At 41.9% G+C, this 21,511-nt stretch overlaps 1 protein-coding gene across 8 annotated transcripts in view; it reads left to right on the top strand.

The window, feature by feature from the left end:
• SNX24 (sorting nexin 24) overlaps window positions 1-21,511 on the top strand; it is a 169,008-nt gene that overhangs the window by 58,707 nt on the left and 88,790 nt on the right. The window contains exon 2 of one of the 8 annotated variants that reach the window (XM_037005241.2): window positions 14,340-14,498. The exons of the other annotated variants lie outside the window; for them this stretch is intronic. Coding sequence (XP_036861136.1) covers window positions 14,469-14,498 — 30 coding nt within the window. The 5' untranslated portion in view covers window positions 14,340-14,468. The remainder of the gene's footprint in view (window positions 1-14,339; window positions 14,499-21,511) is intronic. 8 annotated transcript variants of the gene reach the window in all.

Here is a 21,511-nt window from a genome sequence, read left to right as displayed (position 1 = left end):
TGAAACGGGAGTCCCTGCCGGCAGTGTGTACCGCGCAGTGAACCACCTGCCTGGGACCAGAGGTCTGGGGCTCTAGCTGACCCACCAGTACTCCTCCTGTGTATTTATGGGAAGAGTTCAGATTTTTAGTTCCCTGGCCTGGGAAAAGGGGGACAAGTGTTGTTGTGACGGTTAAGTATGGGTTTAGCTGAGTCAATAGCATATTAGTTCCTTTTTTTAAAGTAAAACTCTTATATTTTGAAATCCATGAAATCAGGTAGTTTATATTTTTTCACCCACATTCTCTTTTTTTTTATTATCATTAATCTACAATTTCATGAAAAATATTATGGTTACTAGGCTCCCCCCTTCACCAAGTCCCCCCGACAAACCCCATTACAGTCACTGTCCATCAGCGTAGTAAGATGCTGTAGACTCGCTACTTGTTTTCTCTGTGTTGCACAGCCCTCCCTGTGCCCCCCTCCCCACGTTATACATGCTAATTGTAAGGCCCCCTTTCTTTTTCCCCGCCCTTATCCCTCCCTTCCCACCCCTCCTGCCCAGTCCCTTTCCCTTTGGTAACCGTTAGTCCATTCTTGGGTTCTGTGATTCTGCTGCTGTTTTGTTCCTTCAGTTTTTCTTTGTTCTTATACTCCACATATGAGTGAAATCATTTGGTACTTGTCTTTCTCCGCCTGGCTTATTTCACTGAGCATAATACCCTCTAGCTCCATCCATGTTGTTGCAAATAGTAGGATCTGTTTTCTTCTTATGGTTGAATAATATTCCATTGTGTATATGTACCACATCTTCTTTATCCATTCATCTATTGATAGACACTTAGGTTGCTTCCATTTCTTGGCTATTGTAAATAGTGCTGTGATAAACATAGGGGTGCATCTGTCTTTTTCAAACTGGGCTGCTGTATTCTTTTTTTTAAATTTTTTAAAATTTTGGTATCATTAATACACAATTACAGAAAGAACCTTATGTTTACTAGGTTCCCCCCTTCACCAAGTCCCCCCTACATACCCCTTCACAGTCACTGTCCATCAGCGTAGTAAGATGCTGTAAAATCACTACTTGTCTTCTCTGTGTTGCTCAGCCCTCCCCGTGACCCCCACGCACTATACATGCTAATCGTAATGCACTCTTTCTTTTTCCCTGCCTTTATCCCTTCCTTCCCACCCATCGTCCCCATTCCCCTTCCCTTTGGTAACTATTAGTCCATTCTTGGGTTCTGTGATTCTGCTGCTGTTTCGTTCCTTCAGTTTTCCTTTGTTCTTATACTCCACATATGAGTGAAATCATTTGGTACTTGTCCTTCTCCGCTTGGCTTATTTCACTGAGCATAATACCCTCTAGCTCCATCCATGTTGTTGTGAACGGTAGGATCTGTTTTTTTCTTATGGCTGCGTAATATTCCATTGTGTATATGTACCACATCTTCTTTACCCATTCATCTACTGATGGACATTTAGGTTGCTTCCATATCTTGGCTATTGTAAACAGTGCAGCAATAAACATAGGGGTGCATCTGTCTTTTTCAAACTGGAGTGCTACATTCTTAGGGTAAATTCCTAGAAGTGGAATTCCTGGGTCAGATGGTATTGCTATTTTGAGCTTTTTGAGGAACCTCCATACTGCTTTCCACAATGGTTGAACTAATTTACATTCCCACCAGCAGTGTAGGAGGGTTCCCCTTTTTCTGCAACCTTGCCAACATTTGTTGTTGTTTTTCTTTTGGATGGTGGAGATCCTTACTGGTGTGAGGTGGTATCTCATTGTGGTTTTAATTTGCATTTCTCTGATGACAAGCAATGTGGAGCATCTTTTCATGTATCTCTTCGCCATCTGAATTTCTTCTTTGGAGAACTGTCTGTTCAGCTCCTCTGCCCATTTTTTAGTTGGTTTATTTGCTTTTTGTTTGTTGAGGTGCGTGAGCTCTTTTATATATTTTGGATGTCAACCCTTTATTGGATCTGTCATTTATGAATATATTCTCCAATACTGTAGGGTACCTTTTGGTTTTATTGATGGTGTCCTTTGCTGTACAGAAGCTTTTCAGCTTGATATGGTCCCACTTGTTCATTTTTGCAGCATATTAGTTCTTAAAAGAAAAAGTAAAATCAAGGTAAATATGGGAAAATAGAAACGTATGTTAGATCTTGATGATGGGTACATGTGTCTGTTTATACTGTTTTCTGCTCAGAGTCTCTGATTTAATTGGTCTGGTTGGAGGCCTGGACATTGATATTTTCAAACTGCTGTGGAGGAAGCTAACGTGAAGCCAGGGTAGAGAACCGTCGGTCTGTGGGGCTTCTTATTACTAAGCAGTTGGGCCTGATGTGGTCAGTGGGTCAGTTCCCAAGGCAGAGTCCAAACACCGCACTCAGAAAACCTTGCACATGTTTCCCATCCTTTGGTGGGTGTGTATGCAACCTTCAGCGGCTAGAGGCATACAGTGTGTGTGCATTGCTCGTGCTGGCCTGGCCTGGCCTGTTTCAGAGCTGCTCTCTCTTGATGCCATTTCCCTTGATTTGAAAACTCTGCTCTGTGCTGTTCCTGCTGGAATAACTATTACCCCCTCCCACCAGCCTTCACCATGTCTCTGCCTGAAGCAACCCAGTCTCTTTGGCTCCAACCTGCTTGAACCAAGTGACTTGGAGCAAGAGCCATAAATCCCTTGCTGTTGGAGGATTCTGGCAACAGATGTTCTAAGCAGAGGGTTTGGTGCTGGCTATAGCAATAATAGCTTGACTGCACTTATTTCTTCAGCTATAATCAAGTCAATGGAAATTTTTCATTTGCACCAGAAAACAACTGTTTGACATACAGCAACTGTTTGACATACAGCCTATTGGTAGTGCTTGTGTTAAAGAATATAAAGCTTCTTCAACACTGACTTGAGCATCACTTCTTTGCTAGGTGCTTCCTGCAATGAAGGAGGAATTCAGTGAGACCTTGATCTTCAAGGGCAGCATATACTCTTATGAGACAGTTCTCATGAGGGGAGGTTTCCTTATTAAGAATGATTAACTCACAAGTGGAATAATCAAGGACCTTAGTAGAAGCAATTTTTAAAATGGGAAATATAAAATCCTAAGAAATTAAAAGCAGAGAATATGCAAGTCTCTGCATTAAAAAACATGTTGAAATTGCAGCTCTGTGTGGCCATATGGGAATGGTATCAGAAAGGATAATGGGAGAAGGGTAACATCTGTCCTATTAAAGACCTGAGAGCCATAATTTTGTTCCTTTACTAATAAAAGTATTGCTCCCTTTTTAAGGAGAAAATGATCGAGATATTTTTAAAAGGTTATTGCTAGTATTTGTTATGAGAAACTGTTTCATACTAAGTTTTGGATTTCTTGAAAAATAGCTTGTTTTCATTTAATTAGCATTTCTTATGTCTTTCCTTAGTGTGTGTGACACGAAGGAAAATGTAGGGTAGATAAGATGAAGTGTCTTTCCTGTAGGAACTTATAGGTTGTTTGAAGACACTGCAGTTAAAAGAATGAAATTTAGCATTTAGTTATGAACAAAATGCAAAGAGAGTCAGCAGCTTAGGACTTTAGGAAGATCAGCCTGGTCCAGAGGGGCTGGTGCATAGTAGGTATTTAGGCACTGCGGCTCCATTACTGCCCAGGCTACGGACCTCCATCGCTCCTCGGCTGTCCTTGCTTCACACTCCTTACTCCAGTGCAGGGTTTACCTGGCCTCTGACTGTTCGACTGTCTCTTTTCGGTGTCCTTTGGACTTCACAGATTTTTCTTCCAGGAACTTCACCCTCCATCCCCTCCCCTGGAGTGTCTTGCACACTTGTTCCTGTGCTCACTGACCTGGGCCCCTGGAGGTAAAGACGGTGCCCAGTTGATGCCTGATCCCAGGATGCTCCTTGGTGGTGGAATCCCTCTGCCCCGTCTCGCTTCCTGCTGGGTTTCTGCCTCTGGATATCCTGCAGGAACCTCCATTCAAGAGGTCAAAAGCTGATCTCATTATCTCCATGCTTTTTTTCCCCTCTCCCAAAACAAACAGTAATCATTTGCCCTCTGTATCTTTAATTTCTGGCATTCACCACCTTCCCGGGGACCCAGCATAAAACATAAGGCTAACCATGGTCTGTCCCTCATTTGGGCACTTAGCTATTTGCCAGAAATGTCTGTGGCCCTGTGCCCAGGCTCCCGACCTGCCCTGTGTATCACTTACTCTTCTGTAGGAGGCACTCCTTTGCTAGGTCCCTCCACTTACAGTAAAGTTTGAATATTTCTGAATATTTCTGCCCCCTCTTGGCTGTGTGCAGTCCAAACTTCAGACTTGTAGGGATGATTCAGTAAAGCTTCTTCCCCATCATGTCCCAGTGTATCTCTAACTTCCTATCAGCCAGTTGATTCCCCTCCTCCTATCTCACTTCTCTGGAGATTCAGCCAAGTTTTAACTCAGCCCAGTTTGTTAATGTTGCTCAGAGGTGTGAGAGCCGTGCTGGGTCTTTGTACCTGTTCCCAGTCTTGGAGCATCTGCCACCACGCTGGGTCCGCGTCTGCCCTATAAACAGAGAACCCAGGTTCCGACTCAGACTTGCTCCTCGGTGAGTCATTGCTAACCGCCCCATGTCCCATTTGTCTCTCTCATACCAGCGTATGCCCTGTGTTGTAATAATCACTGAGCATGCCTTGCCCTCCACTGGCCCATGACCTCTGACCTGCAGATTGTGCTTCAAAGAACCAACTATCTCCCAGGAATACAGGGCACCTACACAGTTCATCTTTGTGGGATGAAAGAGGTGCCATGTTGAGTGATTTTCAAACCTGGGAAGTTGTTGGTCAGGTGTGCAATGTTGAGTTTTCTTTCTTCATTATCCTTAAATTTTAGTTTCTTGTAGAGCTAATCTGCCCCATGCTCCTGTAACTTAAAACATAAGTACTCTGTGAATCTGTTTGAGGAGAAGTGTGTTTCTAAATTTTTATACTTTTGATAACCTCCTGCTTTGCTCCATTTGTGATATTACCCTACTTCGTGGTCTCTTGATTCTAGTTAAATTCTCCATTTGCTATGCAGGTATGTTCTGGTTCTCTTCTTTTTCCAGGTATACAATATATTCCAATAGCTACATTAAAAGATATATAAATTTAATGCATATTATAATTAAGAACATGAATTTTTTAATGTTGTGTCTAGTTTGTCCTAGCTCTAAATGGCACAGTGGGGACAGGGAATCTTGTGACGACTTTTCCAGCCCTTGCAAAGAGTTCAGGGGCTAAGTTTAACATAGTTTTAAGAACCAGAGCAAGGGAAGGTTGAGAATGATAGGTTGCTGAAATAAAGCAGTCACCCAATGGAATGCCTAGTTTTTTAAAAAAAATTATAATATTTTTATCTGAATTATGTTAAGGTCATTAAATGTTTAAGTGCCTTTTTTAACAAGTCTAAAATTACATACTGCTAGGGTTAAAAAATTATAGTTACTAAAGCTTTTGTCAGTATTTTATAGACTCTTAAATTATTAGTAATTTACGTAGGCAGCAGATAATTCGCCTCTATGGGTTTAATCCTGTTCAACATGCCGTTTAAAATGGACTGTGTGACTGATGGGGCTCAACTAAGAAAGTTGAATGTTTTTTCGTTGATGATAAATCTTAGATTAGTTTTTCTTTCGACTGTGGCTTAAACTCCATGGAGTTTAACTGGGAAAAAATGTCACTGCCATTGGTTGTGCTCCCGTGTTGAAGAAAATGGCTTAAATGGCTTAGCTGCTCGCGCCGTCGGGCGTCTCCCTGCTCCTGGGCTGCCGGTCACGTGCTCAGTTTCTGAGGCCTTCACTCCCAGGAGTCATTTTAACCAGGTGTGCTAGAACATCGATGTTGCAGTTCGGTTCTTCCAAGTCTTCGGTGTCCTCAGTGAGGTATGTTAGGACACACTGTGTATCTGCAGCCCCCATTCAGGACTAAAGTAGGCATATTCGATGTGTGGTCTTTTTGATAGCTAAGGATCCTAAGTCCATCCTGAGGTTATCAGCAAGGACTGGGGCGTGGAGGGAGGTGGGAGCGGGAGGTGGGTGTGCTGAGGGTCAGTTCCTGACAGTGGGGTTCATTCTACAAGTGCTCGTAAGAGGCTTCCTCACCTACGAGAAGGCTGTGATTTCAGATCTCACTTTGCTGATGACGGGTGCCCAGCCACTCATTCAGAAGGCTTGGTAAATCCACATGCTCCCACTGGGTAACTGCCTCCAGCAAGCCTCATAAGACAGCATCACAGTTTGCCTCTGGGAGCACCTGTTTGAAGATATGCCCACATTTTCTGAACACTAGTTTAATGTCCTTCTCACTTCCCACTCAGATATTACTGTCTGTGAGACAATGTTTGCAGTTAGGTTTTTCAGATTTAAAGACATCACTTAGGAATTCAAGTTTCAGTGAATTCACCAGACCATTCACTGCATTCCGTGTTAAACTCAGTCCCGTCAGTTATATTCTAGTCCATGGAAATGTCTCAGGATTTATCATTCCACCATGATTAAGTGCCTGCTCTGTGGCAAGGAATCAGTTGGGCACCAGAGACGGAAATAGAATATAACCCAGAGTCAGGTGGAGTGGATATATATAAGAGCAAATACACACAAAACAGTGAACCACAAACACATCTGATGAACACATAGCCTGAGACCACAGAACCTGCAGGGGGTGGGGTGTTCCTCTTCATTCTTAGTGTGACATGTATCATCCAAACTGACATATTTGGAAGAGAAGGGCCGTAGCCTTGATCATGTGCTGGGTAACAGTGGTACACCTGGGCTCTCTGAGGACTGCAGGGCTACCAGGCCATTCTCCCCGCCTGATTCCCTGCTCGGCTCACCTTGGGTTCCACCCTGCTGCTGTGTCTATTTTGTGTCATTATGCACCTTACAGGATTATATTTATCAGTTGTCCTGTACCTTACTGATTGTGAGTGCAGCACATGGGTCTCATTGTGTCAGTTTTTTGTTTCCATTTAGGCATAGGCCACAAAGTGTGCGAAGCAAAAGTATTTGGAAAACACCATGTGGCCTGTACCTCAGAAGCACTGAGTTTACAACTGGCCTAAGGCAGACATTTTGGTCTGGGTGATTGAAAAATATTATATCCTAGTGATCTCAAAATACAAAAAAATGAAGCTGAAATGGTGTGATTTGTGAAGTGGCAAAACTTAAAAGAGTATTTGTTGAAAAATCTAACCTGTTTGAAATAAGCTCACTTGACACTTTTCTGCTTTTCTGTACTTTTTTCATTATGGAAACTGGTACTCTAAGTAAAAAGTCAGAAGTTATGGCAGCATATCCCTTGTTCAGACATACATGACTTGCCCCACAAGGCCTGGCCTGTGCTGGCCTGGCCTTTGGGAGGGAGGATGTTCAGGGCCCATCACTGAGCCCACTTCGAGCCCCCTCCATGCAGGGGTACCGCCGGGCACCGTTCTGGGCTCCGGGGACCCCGAGGGGAGCTGGGCCTCTGTCTCCAGGAGCCTGAGGGCTTAGCAAGAGGCCCACACATGAGCAGGTCACTGGAGCCCAGAGGAGAGCCATGGTCTTTGCTTGAAAGAAAGAAACAGAAGCAGGGTGAGGTGGGTAGGAAAGCTCTGCCAGCGTGGGGGCCGCTGCAGTGCGTCTGGAAACCCTCCTGTTGCCCAGACTCCAGTGTTTCCATGTTAATCTGTGGGTTTTCCTTCTCTCCATTTCTTTCTTATCCTCATGTACCCTCCACCTTGGGTTTCTTATGTCCTCTATCCTTTAAAAATTGTTTTTTAAACTGAAGGTCTGTGTGAAGAGATGGGAAGAAATTAATATTTATGATGGCATTTTTTAACTGTTTTCTTAGTGTCAGATACTATGCTAAGCACCTTGCATGTGTGATCTCACTTCCTCAGAGCAGTTCTCTCAGCTGCATGTGCTGAATATCTCCTTATACAGATGAGAGGACCGTGAAATGCCCAGAGCTTCAGTAACTTTGTGGGGGTCACACAGCAAGTGGGAGGTGCAGGATTCAAGCCCCGGTCCTTAGCCTCCAGCTCCTGCTCATTCAGTGGATACAGGGGATGATTTCTGTGGTGCCTGCACCCTTAACAATATTAATTCACAAGAGAGAAAGTTACTCCTTTTCACTTACCTTTCAGTCCTGTGCCATTTACCCCACCCCTATAAAAAATTCCCCAAAAGCTTCAACTTGGCTTTACTTTGCCAATCTCTCTAAAAGAAGAGAGCAGGGTTTAGGCTCAGAAACTCCAGCAAGAAATGTCTTATAAAAATGAGTATTTCGTTTTATCCTCACTTTCAAGTTTTCCATATGTTTTATTGAAGTAAAAAGGCTACTTAATGAAAGTACTAAGTCCCTATGGGATGCAGATGTGGCCATGTTGTGAAGAGGGTATGGGAATATGGAAGGGGGGAGAATACCCCCACCTCCAGGGAGGACTTAAAGAGAGAAGATAAAAGCCAGACAACCCTCGGGGTTAAGTCTTAGTGTTTTTTCTCCTAGGAGTCAGGGAGGGCTGGTAATTCTGTCCCATTTGCTGTCTTGTCTTTTTCTTATGTTTGTGGCAAAATATTAGGAATCTGTCTGGCTTAATGATCTCTGTCCCAGAGACTTGCTGATTTCTCACTTTACAGTCATCTCTGCATTGGCACAGGGCATGGGAAATGATTAAAATCATTATCTTTACAACTGAAAGGATCATGTGTATACAGAGGGCCTTCATCCAGCATTTTCCTTCTTAGAAATAACTGAACTGCCCCATTTATAAGTAAATTTTGAGTATCTCTCAAGTTACATGTGTTTTTCCCCCTGACAGAGTCACAAGAGTCAAAAAAGTGTCCGTTTAAAGTTCTTTAGCCAGTGCGGTAAAAGTTTTAAACTGAGGAGTTATGGCTCACCAAGTGGTAATTCCCTTTTTCTTTTTTTCAAGGGCAGCACTATTAGATTTTAGTAAGATTGAGATTTCAGTGTCTCTTGGCACATTTGTTAGGACAGATTCACAAGTAGTTTGCAAGAGTTCATGAACAAATCAGGTTAGTAGTGCATTGATACCAGCCCAAATAGATTGTCCTCATCGCCACATAGACAAAACAATCAGGAGATGGGTTTGGTGCTCTAAGCACAAGTGGCATGATATAATGAAGTTGTATTCCATTAAGCTCTTGTGTACGGGGGGCAAAATGTCATCACCTGAATGTGGCTGCGTTTCTGTGATACAACCTCATCTGTTCCGTCAACTAGTTTTGCTCTGATCAATAAGCAGTTTTCTGTGGCCTTTCACTGCTGTCAGATGTCATCGAGTGATGTAAATGCACGTCAGAAACTAGAAACTTGACAGCTCACCCAGAGTGGGAAGGGAGAGAGGAGGAGAAATCACTGCCAGAGCTGTGGTTGACAGCCGACATCCCCGGGTAATGGATCAGATACTGTAGTAGCTGGCACTTTTCCCACATAAATACACAGGAAAATGATCCTGGTATGTGTAAAATACAGAACAGATGTTTTCAAATAATTTAAGGAAAAATATTATGTAAACTACACACATACATAGTGATTGTGTAGATTGTTCATATAAAATATACCAAAAATAATTAGTTGCCCATTCAGTTTTGACAGAGAACAATTAAGGCAAATGAAAATAGAGTATTTCTACCCATTTTCTCCATCAGCCACTGCCAAAACCGTAATTAGGGAAGTTTGTGTCAGTCCAGGAGATGTAGTCGAAAATGCATTTATTTTAACACGCTGTATCCATACAATCAAATCGTCTGTAGCCCATACAAGGAGGAAGAAGGCTGTCTTTATGCCCTCCTGTGGGAAGATGACCGAAGCCCACTGCTGAAACACAGGAGGTAGGACAGTGTGTGATGCGCTTCCTTTAGTGTAGAAGGAAAGGATGTAAGACATTCCAAAGTGCACACAGTTAAGCCAAAGGATCTGTTAAGAGCCCACAGCGGGAGGTGGGGTGTGGCCTGGCCATAGGGGTCCTGGTTTCCAGAGAGGCTTTTTTCCCTGTTTTCTATCATTTAAAAAAAAAAAAACTTTCTAAACCACACTTGAATGTATCACCTATTCAAAATATTTAATTATAAAAACACACTTATGTAGTTCACATATGAAATTGTCTGAAATACTCAAAGAAATACAGTGGTTCTCATATTAACAATATGACACATATTGGACACATACTCCAAGAGCATTCTGGTTAGAATCATCATTGCCAAAGCTAAAAAAAGGCATTCAGGTCTATTAAAGTGGGGTGGGGGTGGGGGCTTAAGTACTAGTTTAAATGATTTTAATATGATTGACTAAAATTCATGGACATTTTGGTCATGGAAATAATAACACCTATCACTTGTTTTGAGGGCTTACTTTAAAAAATTTATTTAAATCCTCACAGAGACATTACTATTATCTCTCTATGACAGATGAAAAAGGGATGCCTGTGAGTTTAAGTTACTTACTGTAAGACACACAGCCAGGAAGATGTAAAGCTGGAGTTTGAATCCAGCTGTTTGGTCTCCAAAGTCCAGGCTCTGGATTTCAGAGTGGAGAGAGCTGTAAACCACCAGGGATGTGTATGTGTATATTGTGAGGACAGTTGCCTTAGCCTGTCCATATCACCACGTTAGAGTGCAGAATTAAATTTCTGGGGTGTCTTTCATCGCCCAGACTCAGCCAGGCTTCTCCCAGTTAAGAGGACTTTGGCACCCTCTACGTTTCCTTCCAGCAGCTGTTACAGTCAGAATCATTGCTTACAATTGGTTCGTCTCCATCTGTTCTCTGGGTTCCACGGGGGAGACACCCCGTGTCTTTTGCTGCCCACTGTACTCCAGCTTAGAGCCTGGCCCATGAAAGCCCTTCACTCACTACTTGCTGAAGGAATGGCCTGTTTTGAGAGGCAGACCCAGCAATAAAGACAAGATTACATTACAGCTGTGTGGTTTCTCTTGCTAAGTACCTAATGGAATAATTCTTTCTAGTGCATGCTTTTCACTAATGAGGAATGCAGCATGGAGGCCAGAGTGCCTTGAGAGCATGTAGCTTCAAGGCAGAAAGATACCAGTTTATTCTATAAATAGTGAACCATCATTTTGCTCTTAGGATTAACAGCCATAAAGGGAGAAGACTAGGAGTTTAAGACAATCACCAGATATTTTGACACTGGGAAATGTCATTGAAAAAAGTAGAGCACAGTTGTATTAGAACATTAGTCCTCCCATTGTGGTGATCAGGATTTGAGGTACTCTTAGCTATTATGTCTGGAGGTCCCCTCTTCTAGGCTAATCCCCTGGGCTGCAGCCCAGGCTGCTGCTCTGTTCATATGAATCCATCTCTATTCTCTTTTCTTTCCACTTTACCTTTTAAGTTTTCTCCTCTTCATTTCAAGGTTTAAGAGTAGGGAGGGGGGTTCAAAATGAGAGCCATCCCCACTTTTCTACCAAGGCCCAGCCTGAGGGGAGATAGGCTTTGATGAGCAAGTGGAGAGACGTAGGGAGAAGGAATTTAGGGAGGTGGTGGTTCTATTGATGATGGAGACTTGGTGGTGGGTGGTTACTGACATCCCCTCCTTTAATCAGATTGAGGTGGAGGTGGGGCAGAATGCTGCTAAAGGAGATTGCTTTGGATATTTTTAGGCTGTTCCCCACCCATCCCCTTTCCTAAGACTGTCTTAAGGTGTCTCTTCTGTGTTCAAGGCCCTTCCCACAGTACACGAATAGGCTACAGATACTTAGGCTGCTACACACCCTGGTCGCCTCCTCCCAGTCGTGTGTGGGTGGGGACCAGGCTCTTGGTCGGTACTTCCTTCTTCCACTTCAGAATCATGTCACCAGCCTACTCATTACATAGTTTTGATTGAGATCTTCCTAACATATGAACTCAGTCATAAATCAAAAATACCTGTTTTCATCCTGATGAACACTCACCTGGAGATTGTAGATCATTGCACACCTGTATGTGAATCCCTTTCAGCAGACACTCACATGTACGTTTCATCTGGGGACCTCTATAGGACAACACAAATAGTCCTATCTTTCAGAATTCCATTCTCTCAGTGATACCATCTCAACGGTGATCCTGGTATTGCTATAGGGGTTTGCTTTGTTCCCATTTCCATTTGGGTGGGCTGCTGATTTCACCCTTGGGCTGCGCCGATGGCACCCCATGGATGCCTTCTGTCTTTGCCTCTCCCCTGAGGCCAGCCTTTGTAGTATTTGTGGCACTCCTGACAACTGGTTCCCTCCCTGCCCCCATTTTTTCTCGATTTGTGTTGTCGGGGAACACCCGCTGGCTGCTGAGTTGCACTGCCCTCATTGCCTGGAGGGGGCTCCACACATGTGGGAGAGCCAGAGACCCCCAGCCCCTCTTCCCTTCTCAGACCAGTGCCCATAGACCTTCGGTGGTTTCCTCCTCACCTTAACCAGCAGAGCAGCTTTGCCACGGTCCTGTGTGGAGGAGGGAGTATAGCCTTTGACGAGAAGATTCTTAAAAGATCCTAGTCACTTCATTCTTAAAATGCTAACTAGCCAGTTTCTTTTTAAACTTGTAAAGGTCCAGCTTTTTATTGTTATATGACTGAGTTAATTTTTAAATTGATATGGGGTAATTATAAAATACTTACAGGAAAACATAAAAAACATGACATTTCTGAAGGGGAGCAGAACGTTGCAGAAGACTTTAATAGCTTGCTAGTCAGTCTTCTCCATCTACTCCAAACTCTTTAGAATCTGCTTTTTTGCAGCCAGAAGGAGTTTTCTTCACATCTGATCAAGTCAACTCCTACTTATAATCATTGAATGGCTTCTCATTGCTCATGTGGTAAAGGCTAGTCAATCCCTCATGTGGCTTACGAGGTCCCTCGGGGCCTGGCCCCTGCCTGCCTAAGGGCTATTCTTTACTTTCATATTTATTTATTTATTTATTTTTTTAGTTGAAGTATAGTTGACGTACTACATTAGAATAGTTTGAGGTTTATTTTACAACATAGTAATTCAATCTTTATATATTCTGAAATGCTCACCATAAGGTAGTTACCGTCTGCCACCACACAAAGTCATTACAGTATTATTGGCTGTATTTCCTATGCTGTCCTTTTCATCCCTATGACTTATTATTTTACAACGAATGGCTATTCTTGATCCTTCCCCTGAGCTCCAGGCTCCTGTCCTCAGTTCCTCGAGTGAATCTGCTGCTCTTGTTAAACTAACCTTCCCTCTGGGCCTCAATCCCCTGTAGGCCTCCGACCTCAGTGTGTTCATCACCTTCTTCGGGACAGAGCCCTGACCAGGCTGCCCCTCACGCTCTCTCTCTGGTCTCTGGTCTGTCCTGTCCGTCTGAGCATTTAGGACTAGGCATTGTGCTGTCAGTTCACAGTGTCCCTAGCATCTAGTACATGTTTATACATAGAAGTGATCCATACATTTTTACCAAATAGTAAATAAAGTAACTGGAGCCAGAAGAAAGAGTAAATGATTTATCCAGGAGAGCCTGGCTTCTTAATATCAGAATTAAGACAAACCTGCACAGCACTCCCCACTGTATCTGGCTTTTCTTTCTCTATTCGTCGTCTGTATCCACACATGTGCCCTGTTCACTCGGATTGCATGAGGAAAATGTGCTCCTGACTTTGTTTCCAGGGAGACCTGGATCTCTGCTTTCTGTTTCCAGGTCCTCGGTGGAGTGGGTTCTTTTGGTGCATCCCCTTTGCCCTCCTCAAAGTTTATCTCTTGAGCCCTGTCTCATTTTCTTCATGTTTCAAAGGCAGAAGTTCCATGTTTACCTACTTTTCTTAATTCTTCACAGTGACCATTTCAGTTTTGTGTTTGTAATCACACTCTTGTATTTTAGAAGCTTTTATTCCACATGTCATACTTGGTGCTCCCTTGTAAAATGCTTTTTCTCTGAATCATAGATCTGGAACCTTTATCTTTAACATTCTGCATCTCAAATTCTGTGTTAGCTATTTCTATGGCTTAATGACACCCCTGCCCTTACTGACTCACTTTAAAGAAAGAGGCTGTTTATTTAACAGTGGCATGTAGTGCTTTCCCAAAATACAATCTCTGACCAGAAACTGGGCTGGATAGTAATCCTTCCTCACATGAGCTGCCTGGAAGCCATCAGTTCAGCCTTATCTGCTGGGTGATTTGGGATGTGGGCTCTTACGCTTACTTACGTGGCAAACTTGAAGTCATGATCCTTTTTCTCAGCCCTGGACTGTACAGGAAATTTACCAGCTGGCCTTAATTTTGTTACTGAGATCGACAAAACTTCACTGTGATCTCTTTACTCATTTGCTCTGTAAATACTTAAAGACCACTCCCCTGGGGGTAAACATCTCTTCTCGCTTCTCAGATGCCATAGGGAAAGACCTCTGGTCTGGCTGTGGCTTCTCCATGCAGAAGACTCCGTCTTGTGTGACAGTGACACTCTTAACATGTGTCATCCAGACTGAGCGTAGTGCACCTTGGGCAGGGTGATTCGATGTGGATCATCAACTCGAGAATCAAAGGGGTAAGCATGTGGTTTGCTTGCTTGCTTACTTGTTCCTTTTAAAAAAATTTTCCCCTTGCCTTCAGATGTGGTTGTCAGACTTTCATGAAGGGGGGTCTGAACAAAGCACTGAGGTGTGGCTCTAAGTTTGCAGATGTACCTTAAAATAACGGTGGTTGTGATAAGACGCTCAGCACACACACTCGGGCCTTGGTGGAAGACCTGTGTCCCAAATCCATGAGCACAGATTCTAGAAATCATGAAGGTAAGTTCTTCACATACCAATTAATTAATATGGGACAGAATTAGAGTGGTTGCTGGAGGTTGAGGGTGTTTGGGGTGAATAACAGGCACTGAGTTGAGTGGTGCTAACAGACCAAGGGGCATCGGTAAGAGCAGGGAGGGGCTCTCTGGAGAGTGAAAAAATTACAGGGACAAAGGCCCCTATGGCCTTGGTAATTTTACAGAAAGGCTGCCTATGACGAATTCTGGAGGACAGACCGCTGATTAGTTATGAGGCTTTAGAGAAGTCATTTACTTTTCTAATCTCTGGTCTTCTCATGTGTGAAATAATAACAGCAACCTGCTCTTCATTCCTCTCACAGATTATTGAGTAATGTCACAATGCTGAGGTAAGGATGATGAAAGGATTGCGACATGGCTGTTAATTGTTTCAGTGGCATTTTGGTTAGGGGATAGCGGCTCCATTCGCAGAATTTATTGTTTGTCCAAGACCAGCATTCAGTGACCACATAATGAATGCTTTACTATTTGCCTATAGATATAAAGCCAAATTGTATAATTTGCCAGGAAGTTGTATCCCCTGTTTCTGTGTACAGCTGAGGGCATTTTGGTTTATGTCATTGGGATAAGCACTCATATATTGCTCTATATTACTGATATTAATATTAATTATATTTTTCTTCTTTACTAAATTTTAAGCTTTGGAAGCTCTGCCCTGCATGTAGTACTGAGACTAGCAGAGATGAAGAATTTAAAACATGCTTCATAGACCTGTAGAGCTAGAGTGCTTGATGGCCATCTGGTTTAACATTCTCACATACTGACAGATAGAGGGAACAAGGAGATGCAGGGAGTGGAGCAGTTTACTAAAGTCACAGAGCGCTGAAAAAAACAGAGTACAGCCTCTCTGAAATGTTCTGTTCTTCTCTTTATGACGCACAGCCCTGCTTTCGAATAAAGTTTAAATGATGGTTAAAACTTGTGTTTTAAGAGAGGATGCTTTATATACTGTTTGTCTCTTCCACATAACAAATTCATGGGTGTGTATGTCTAATATGTAGAAAAATTTGTTTTATACCCTTTGTGCAATTACAACTTTTTGCCACTTATTAAGACTTCAGAGATCCAACCCAGTAGCTCAGTAATTGCTTTCTTGAATCTGCCTTTAATAATTACATTTAGTAAAGCTGTATCGAAAATTAGAAAGGCAGAGACTAATGGAAAACTAGATTTTTCACTGAATTAGAAAGCAAGACAATCCATATATTGACAACACTTCAAGTTGAAACAGATCAGGAAAACTGTTTTGGACTGTTTGTGCAAAGAGGCAAACCTGTGCCTGATGGGCAGTGGCATCCACATTTCGTGGAAGCAGAGAAACTCTAAGAGATTTCATGTAAATCGGCATGTTGAGAAGAGAGAGTCCAGGTCTCATTTAGATACAAGTCGTTTGAATCTTTTAAAGCCTGGAATTTCTCCTTGGGACTAAGAAAGAAGTAAAAAAATGAATTGTGTTAATGAAGTGGGAATAGCTTTGAATTAGAATAGGCACAGAACTCATCTGGGGGGGTCATATCTTAAAATCAGAGAGAAATCCGAATGGAAAAATGGTACAAGGGCTTTGTTTGAGTTGCTTCTTTGGTGTTTTGTGTCGTGTTTTGACTTCATGACCAAAAAAATTAGTGATTGTAGTTTTACTGTATTTCAGAAAGCATGTTCAAGAGATCCCAACGGTCTGTTAACTCCAGGTTGTTTGGGTCTTGGAAGATAACTAAAGCTGAAAAATAATAATGTTAACTAAAAAGGCAAAAGAAAGCAAACTGAGACCTCTTCTCTATCATCCGATGGACAGTGTTTTTGCACAGTAGTCAGGAGTGGGCAGGTAGCTCACTGGTGCCCCAGCTCCCCTCCTGGCCCCAGACTCGGGCTACACAGTTCACAGGTACCAGGATCCAGTGAACCTTACTCACACCATGAAGACATAAGTTTGTAGCAACTTCAGAAAAATGTCCTTAAAAGGCCCTGATTTTAAGTGTCACATTATCATAGATAGCTTAGCTAAATCTTTCTAGTAGTGAACTGTTGACCACACCCATCCCTTTGTGAGCATGAGTGTAAGTGCTTGCTCACCACCTCTTGCAGTGGGATGTTGTGCATGTCCCTCCAGGGCAAGAGGAAATGCCTAGAAACCAGGGAACCTAGGTAAATAGTCACAGTCTCTACTGCATTTGAGACTAAGGAAGAGAGAGGGGTGAGAGTTTTGGAAAAGACACAGAAGCAAGTGATGAGAAGGCATGAGAAGTGGGCAGAGGGCAGGCATGTGGTCCAGTCTTTTTGAAAACCTCTGTGTGGCCAGATTAACCTGGAGCAAGTGTGAGAGAGCCAGAAACTGCACCCAGGTGAAGGAGGGCGGGAGGTAAGTAGGGTAGAGAGCAGGGTGGCTGCCCTGAGAAATGAATTTGCTCTTTGGTAAGGGAGGGTATAAGCCACCTAACTGAACAGAATCTGACCCTGGACACAGTGGCTTTGCACGGCAAGGTGAACGTGCAGCGTTAGTTGTGAGTGAGTTAACATTTGTAAAGCATGGCACCGACCATGAGCATATGGCATAGGCTGTGTCCCAGAGCGGACCTGGAGAGAAGTACATGCGACAAGCAAGACAGGTTGTTATACATGAGTAAATGTTAAGGTGTTAAAAGCATCTGCTCAACCCCTCATGTTTATAGGTATTAACAGGCGTAGAGTCGAGAAGTGATTTTCCCATCTGTGTGGCTAATCCATGTCAAATAGGGACCTAGAACCTAAGATATCTGATTTACAGTTTATTGTTTTCTCATTATAGAACATTTTTCACTCCAAACTTTAAAAAATGATATAATACATTAATTTCACTTTTTACTAAAAATTTTCCACCCTTTCAAAATATTTTGGTTTTTGTTTTTTCTCTCCCAGTTTTTTTTTTTGTACATTCATACATACACTATTGTGGTTATATATTAAACACTTAACAGTATATACTCTCTATGTAACCTCAAAATTTAGCCAGATTAACAATCTCATTTCATATTACTAAATCATCGAGCTATGATGTGAATATGCTATAATTAATCATTCTAAATATTTGGTTGTTTGCAATTTTTCCAGAATTATAAACATACTTTTCACTTATATTTCAATTTGGATTTGGCACCACTGTGTTGAATAAATAATTCATATCAGTATAGGTCCATGTAGTAATTGACAAAAAAATCACCCTTATATATTTTTTGTTCCACTTCCATTCTTCATACATAGCTTTTCAGATTAATTTCTTTTTGTGATCTATCCCATGAAAAGCTGTTATAAAATTATAAAACGAACATGACTCTTTTGTAGTACTCTCAACTCTATTTAATGTGGGTGTACTGTTTACTCCTGAGGACCAGGCAGCTCACGGTCTGGACATGTGCCCATGTGCCCACATCAGACTGATACTGCAAGTTCCACAGTTCGTGGAAGGATAGGGTTGGCAACACCATGATGTGACGTCGTGGGCTTGGACGCTCGGAGAGGGAATGTGTGGGACAGGAAAGAACTGATCGTGGTTGGAGGTATTGGTTCCCTATGTGATGGACTATTTTTTGTCCAGGAAAGGGTTTCATCAGAAACTTTCCTTTAAATCTGTGTGCCTGTATTAGGAGGAAGTGCCTGTGAGGCAGGAGGCAGCTCTCCCAAGTCTGGGCAAAAATAAGGAGGGAAGGAAAAAAAAATCATATCCAGGTGATGCAGGTGATTTAATTGTGAATGTCTAACACATTAAACCTAGAGGTCAGGCTCAGAGGGAAGTGTTATCCTTTCTACCCTCAGAAGCAGTGTAAGTTTTCCGATGGTGGCTGCTTTAGGTTTAGCTCAGGCTCTAGGGAATGACCTGAATTATGAGTTACATAGTTTTGGTTTCTCTATAGAGGCCACGTATGTTGTATTACCAAGGAAAAATGACCTGTACAAACCACAAAAAACTTGCAAAATGGTTCTGTTTTTTGCAAGTCAACACCTTTTCTTGAATTCATTGTTTTTTCTTTAAAGGAATCGGACAAATCAAGTAATTATGATATATCAGGTAACTGCAAGAATCTCTTTGTTTGGGGTAAAAGAAATCAATACAAGAATCTCTTGGAATGTCCTTTTTTTTTTTCCTCTTTAGCAGCTCCTTATATATGGGCTTAGAAATGCTGATTTTGTGTGAAGAGTGACAGTGATACATGCCGAGGCCTGGCCTCCTTAGCCTCCAGACTTCTCTTCGGCACTACTGTGTGTTCCATAGATTTAAAGAAGGTGCTAATTGGTTAAATACAGAAATTCAGTTCTAAATTTTTCATTACATAAACTTTGTTTCTAAGCAGTCATAATTAAGTGCATTTTTAAGAAGGTTAACTCAATTTTTTTTTTATTCTTTATTTTTTACTATGGTATCTTTAAAGCACAATTACATGAGAAACATTGTGTTTACTAGATTCCCCCCATTATCAAGTCCCTACCACATACCCCATTACAGTCATTGTCTATCAGCGTAGTAATATGCTGTACACTCAATACTTATCTTTTCTGTGCTATACTGCCTTCCCCGTGCCCTGCCTCCTACATTATGTGTGCTAATCATAATGCTCCTTAATCCCCCTATCCCTCCCTTCCCACCCATCCTCCCCAGTCTCTTTCCCTTTGGTAACTGTTAGTCCATTCTTGGGTTCTGTGAGTCTGCTACCATTTTGTTTCTTCAGTTTTTGCTTTGTTCTTATGCTCCACAGATGAGTGAAATCATTTGGTACTTGTCTTTCTCTGCCTGGCTTATTTCACTGGCATAATACCCTCTAACTCCATCTATGTTGTTGCAAATTGTAGGATTTGTTTTCTTCTTATGGCTGAATAATATTCCATTGTGTATATGTACCACAGCTTCTTTATCCATTTGTCTACTGATGGACACTTAGGTTGCTTCCATTTCTTGGCTATTGTAAATAGTGCTGTGATAAACATAGGGGTGTATATGTATTTTTGAATCTGGGACCCTGCATTATTAGGGTAAATTCCTAGGAGTGGAATTCCTGGTTTTTGAGGAAGCTCCATACTGCTTTCCACAATGGTTGAATTAATTTACATTCCCACCAGCAGTGTAGGAGGGTTCCCCTTTCTCCACATCCTTGCCAACATTTGTTGTTGTTTGTCTTTTGGATGGTGGCCATCCTTACTGGTGTGAGGTGATATCTCATTGTGGTTTTAATTTGCATTTCTCTGATGATTAGCGATGTGGAGCATCTTTTCATGTGTCTGTTGGCCATCTGAATTTTTTCTTTGGAGAAGTCTCTGTTCAGATCCTCTGCCCATTTTTTTATTTGGATTATTTGCTTTTTGGTTGCTGAGGTATGTTAGCTCTTTATATATTTTGTATGTCAACCCCTTATTAGATAAGTTGTTTACAAATATATTCTCCCATACTGTAGGGAGCCTTTTTGTCCGGCTGATGGTGTTCTTTGCTGTGCAGAAGCTTTTTAGTTTGATATAGCCCCACTTGTTCATTTTTGCTTTTGTTTCCCTTGCCTAGGAGATATGCTCATAAAAAAGTTGCTCATTTTATATTCAAGAGAGTGTTGCCTATATTTTCTTCTAAGAGTTTTATGGTTTCATGACTTACATTCAGGTCTTTGATCCATTTCAAGTTCATTTTTGTGTGTGGAGTTAGACAATAATCCAGTTTCATTCTCTTACATGTAGCTGTCCAGTTTTGCCAACACCAGTTGAAGAGGCTGTCATTTCCCTATTGTATGTCCATGGCTCCTTTATCATATATTAATTGACCATATATGCTTCAGTTAATATCTGGACTGTCTATTCTGTTCCATTGATCTATGGGTCTGTTCTTGTGCCAGTACCAAATTGTCTTGATTACTATGGCTCCTTTGTAGAGCCATAGTAATCATAGTAGAGCTTGTAGTTGGGGAGGGTAATCCCCCTGCTTTATTCTTCCTTCTCAAAATTGCTTTGGCTATTCGGGGTCTTTTGCGGTTCCATATGAATTTTAGTGTTATTTGTTCCAGTTCGTTGAAGAATGCTGTTGGTATTTTGATAGGGATTGCATTGAATCTGTATATTGCTTTAGGCAGGATGGCCATTTTGACAATATTAATTCTTCCTAGCCAGGAGCATGGGATGAGTTTCCATTTGTTAGTGTCTTCTTTAATTTCTCTTAAGAGTGTCCTGCAGTTTTCAGGGTATAGGTCTTTCACTTCCTTGGTTAGGTTTATTCCTAGGTATTTTATTCTTTTTGATGCAATTGTGAATGGAATTGTTTTCCTGATTTCTCTTTCTGCTCAGTCATCATTAGTGTATAGGAGTGCAACAGATTTCTGTGTATTAATTTTGTATCCTGCAACTTTGCTGCATTCAGATATTAGTTCTAGTAGTTTTAAGAGTAGATTCTTTAGGTTTTTTTTTTGATGTACAATATATCATCTGCAGACAGTGACAGTTTGGCTTCTTCTTTACCAATCTGGATGCCTTTTATTTCTTTGTGTTGTCTGATTGCCATGGCTAGAACCTCCAGAACTATGTTGAATAAAAGTGGGGAGAGTGTTTATTCCTGATCTTAGAGAAAAAGCTTTCAGCTTTTCACTGTTCAGTATGATGTTGGCTGTGGGTTTGTCATATATGCCCTTGATTATGTTGAGGTGCCTGCCCTCTATACCCATTTTGTTGAGAGTTTTTATCATGAATGGGTGTTGAGTTTTGTCAAATGCTTTTTTAGCATCTGTGGAGAT

The sequence above is a fragment of the Manis javanica genome, chromosome 14, assembly GCF_040802235.1.
Source record: "Manis javanica isolate MJ-LG chromosome 14, MJ_LKY, whole genome shotgun sequence".
NCBI lineage: Eukaryota > Metazoa > Chordata > Mammalia > Pholidota > Manidae > Manis > Manis javanica.
Note: the sequence above shows the minus strand (reverse complement) of the source record. Positions and strands in the feature narration are given on the sequence as shown.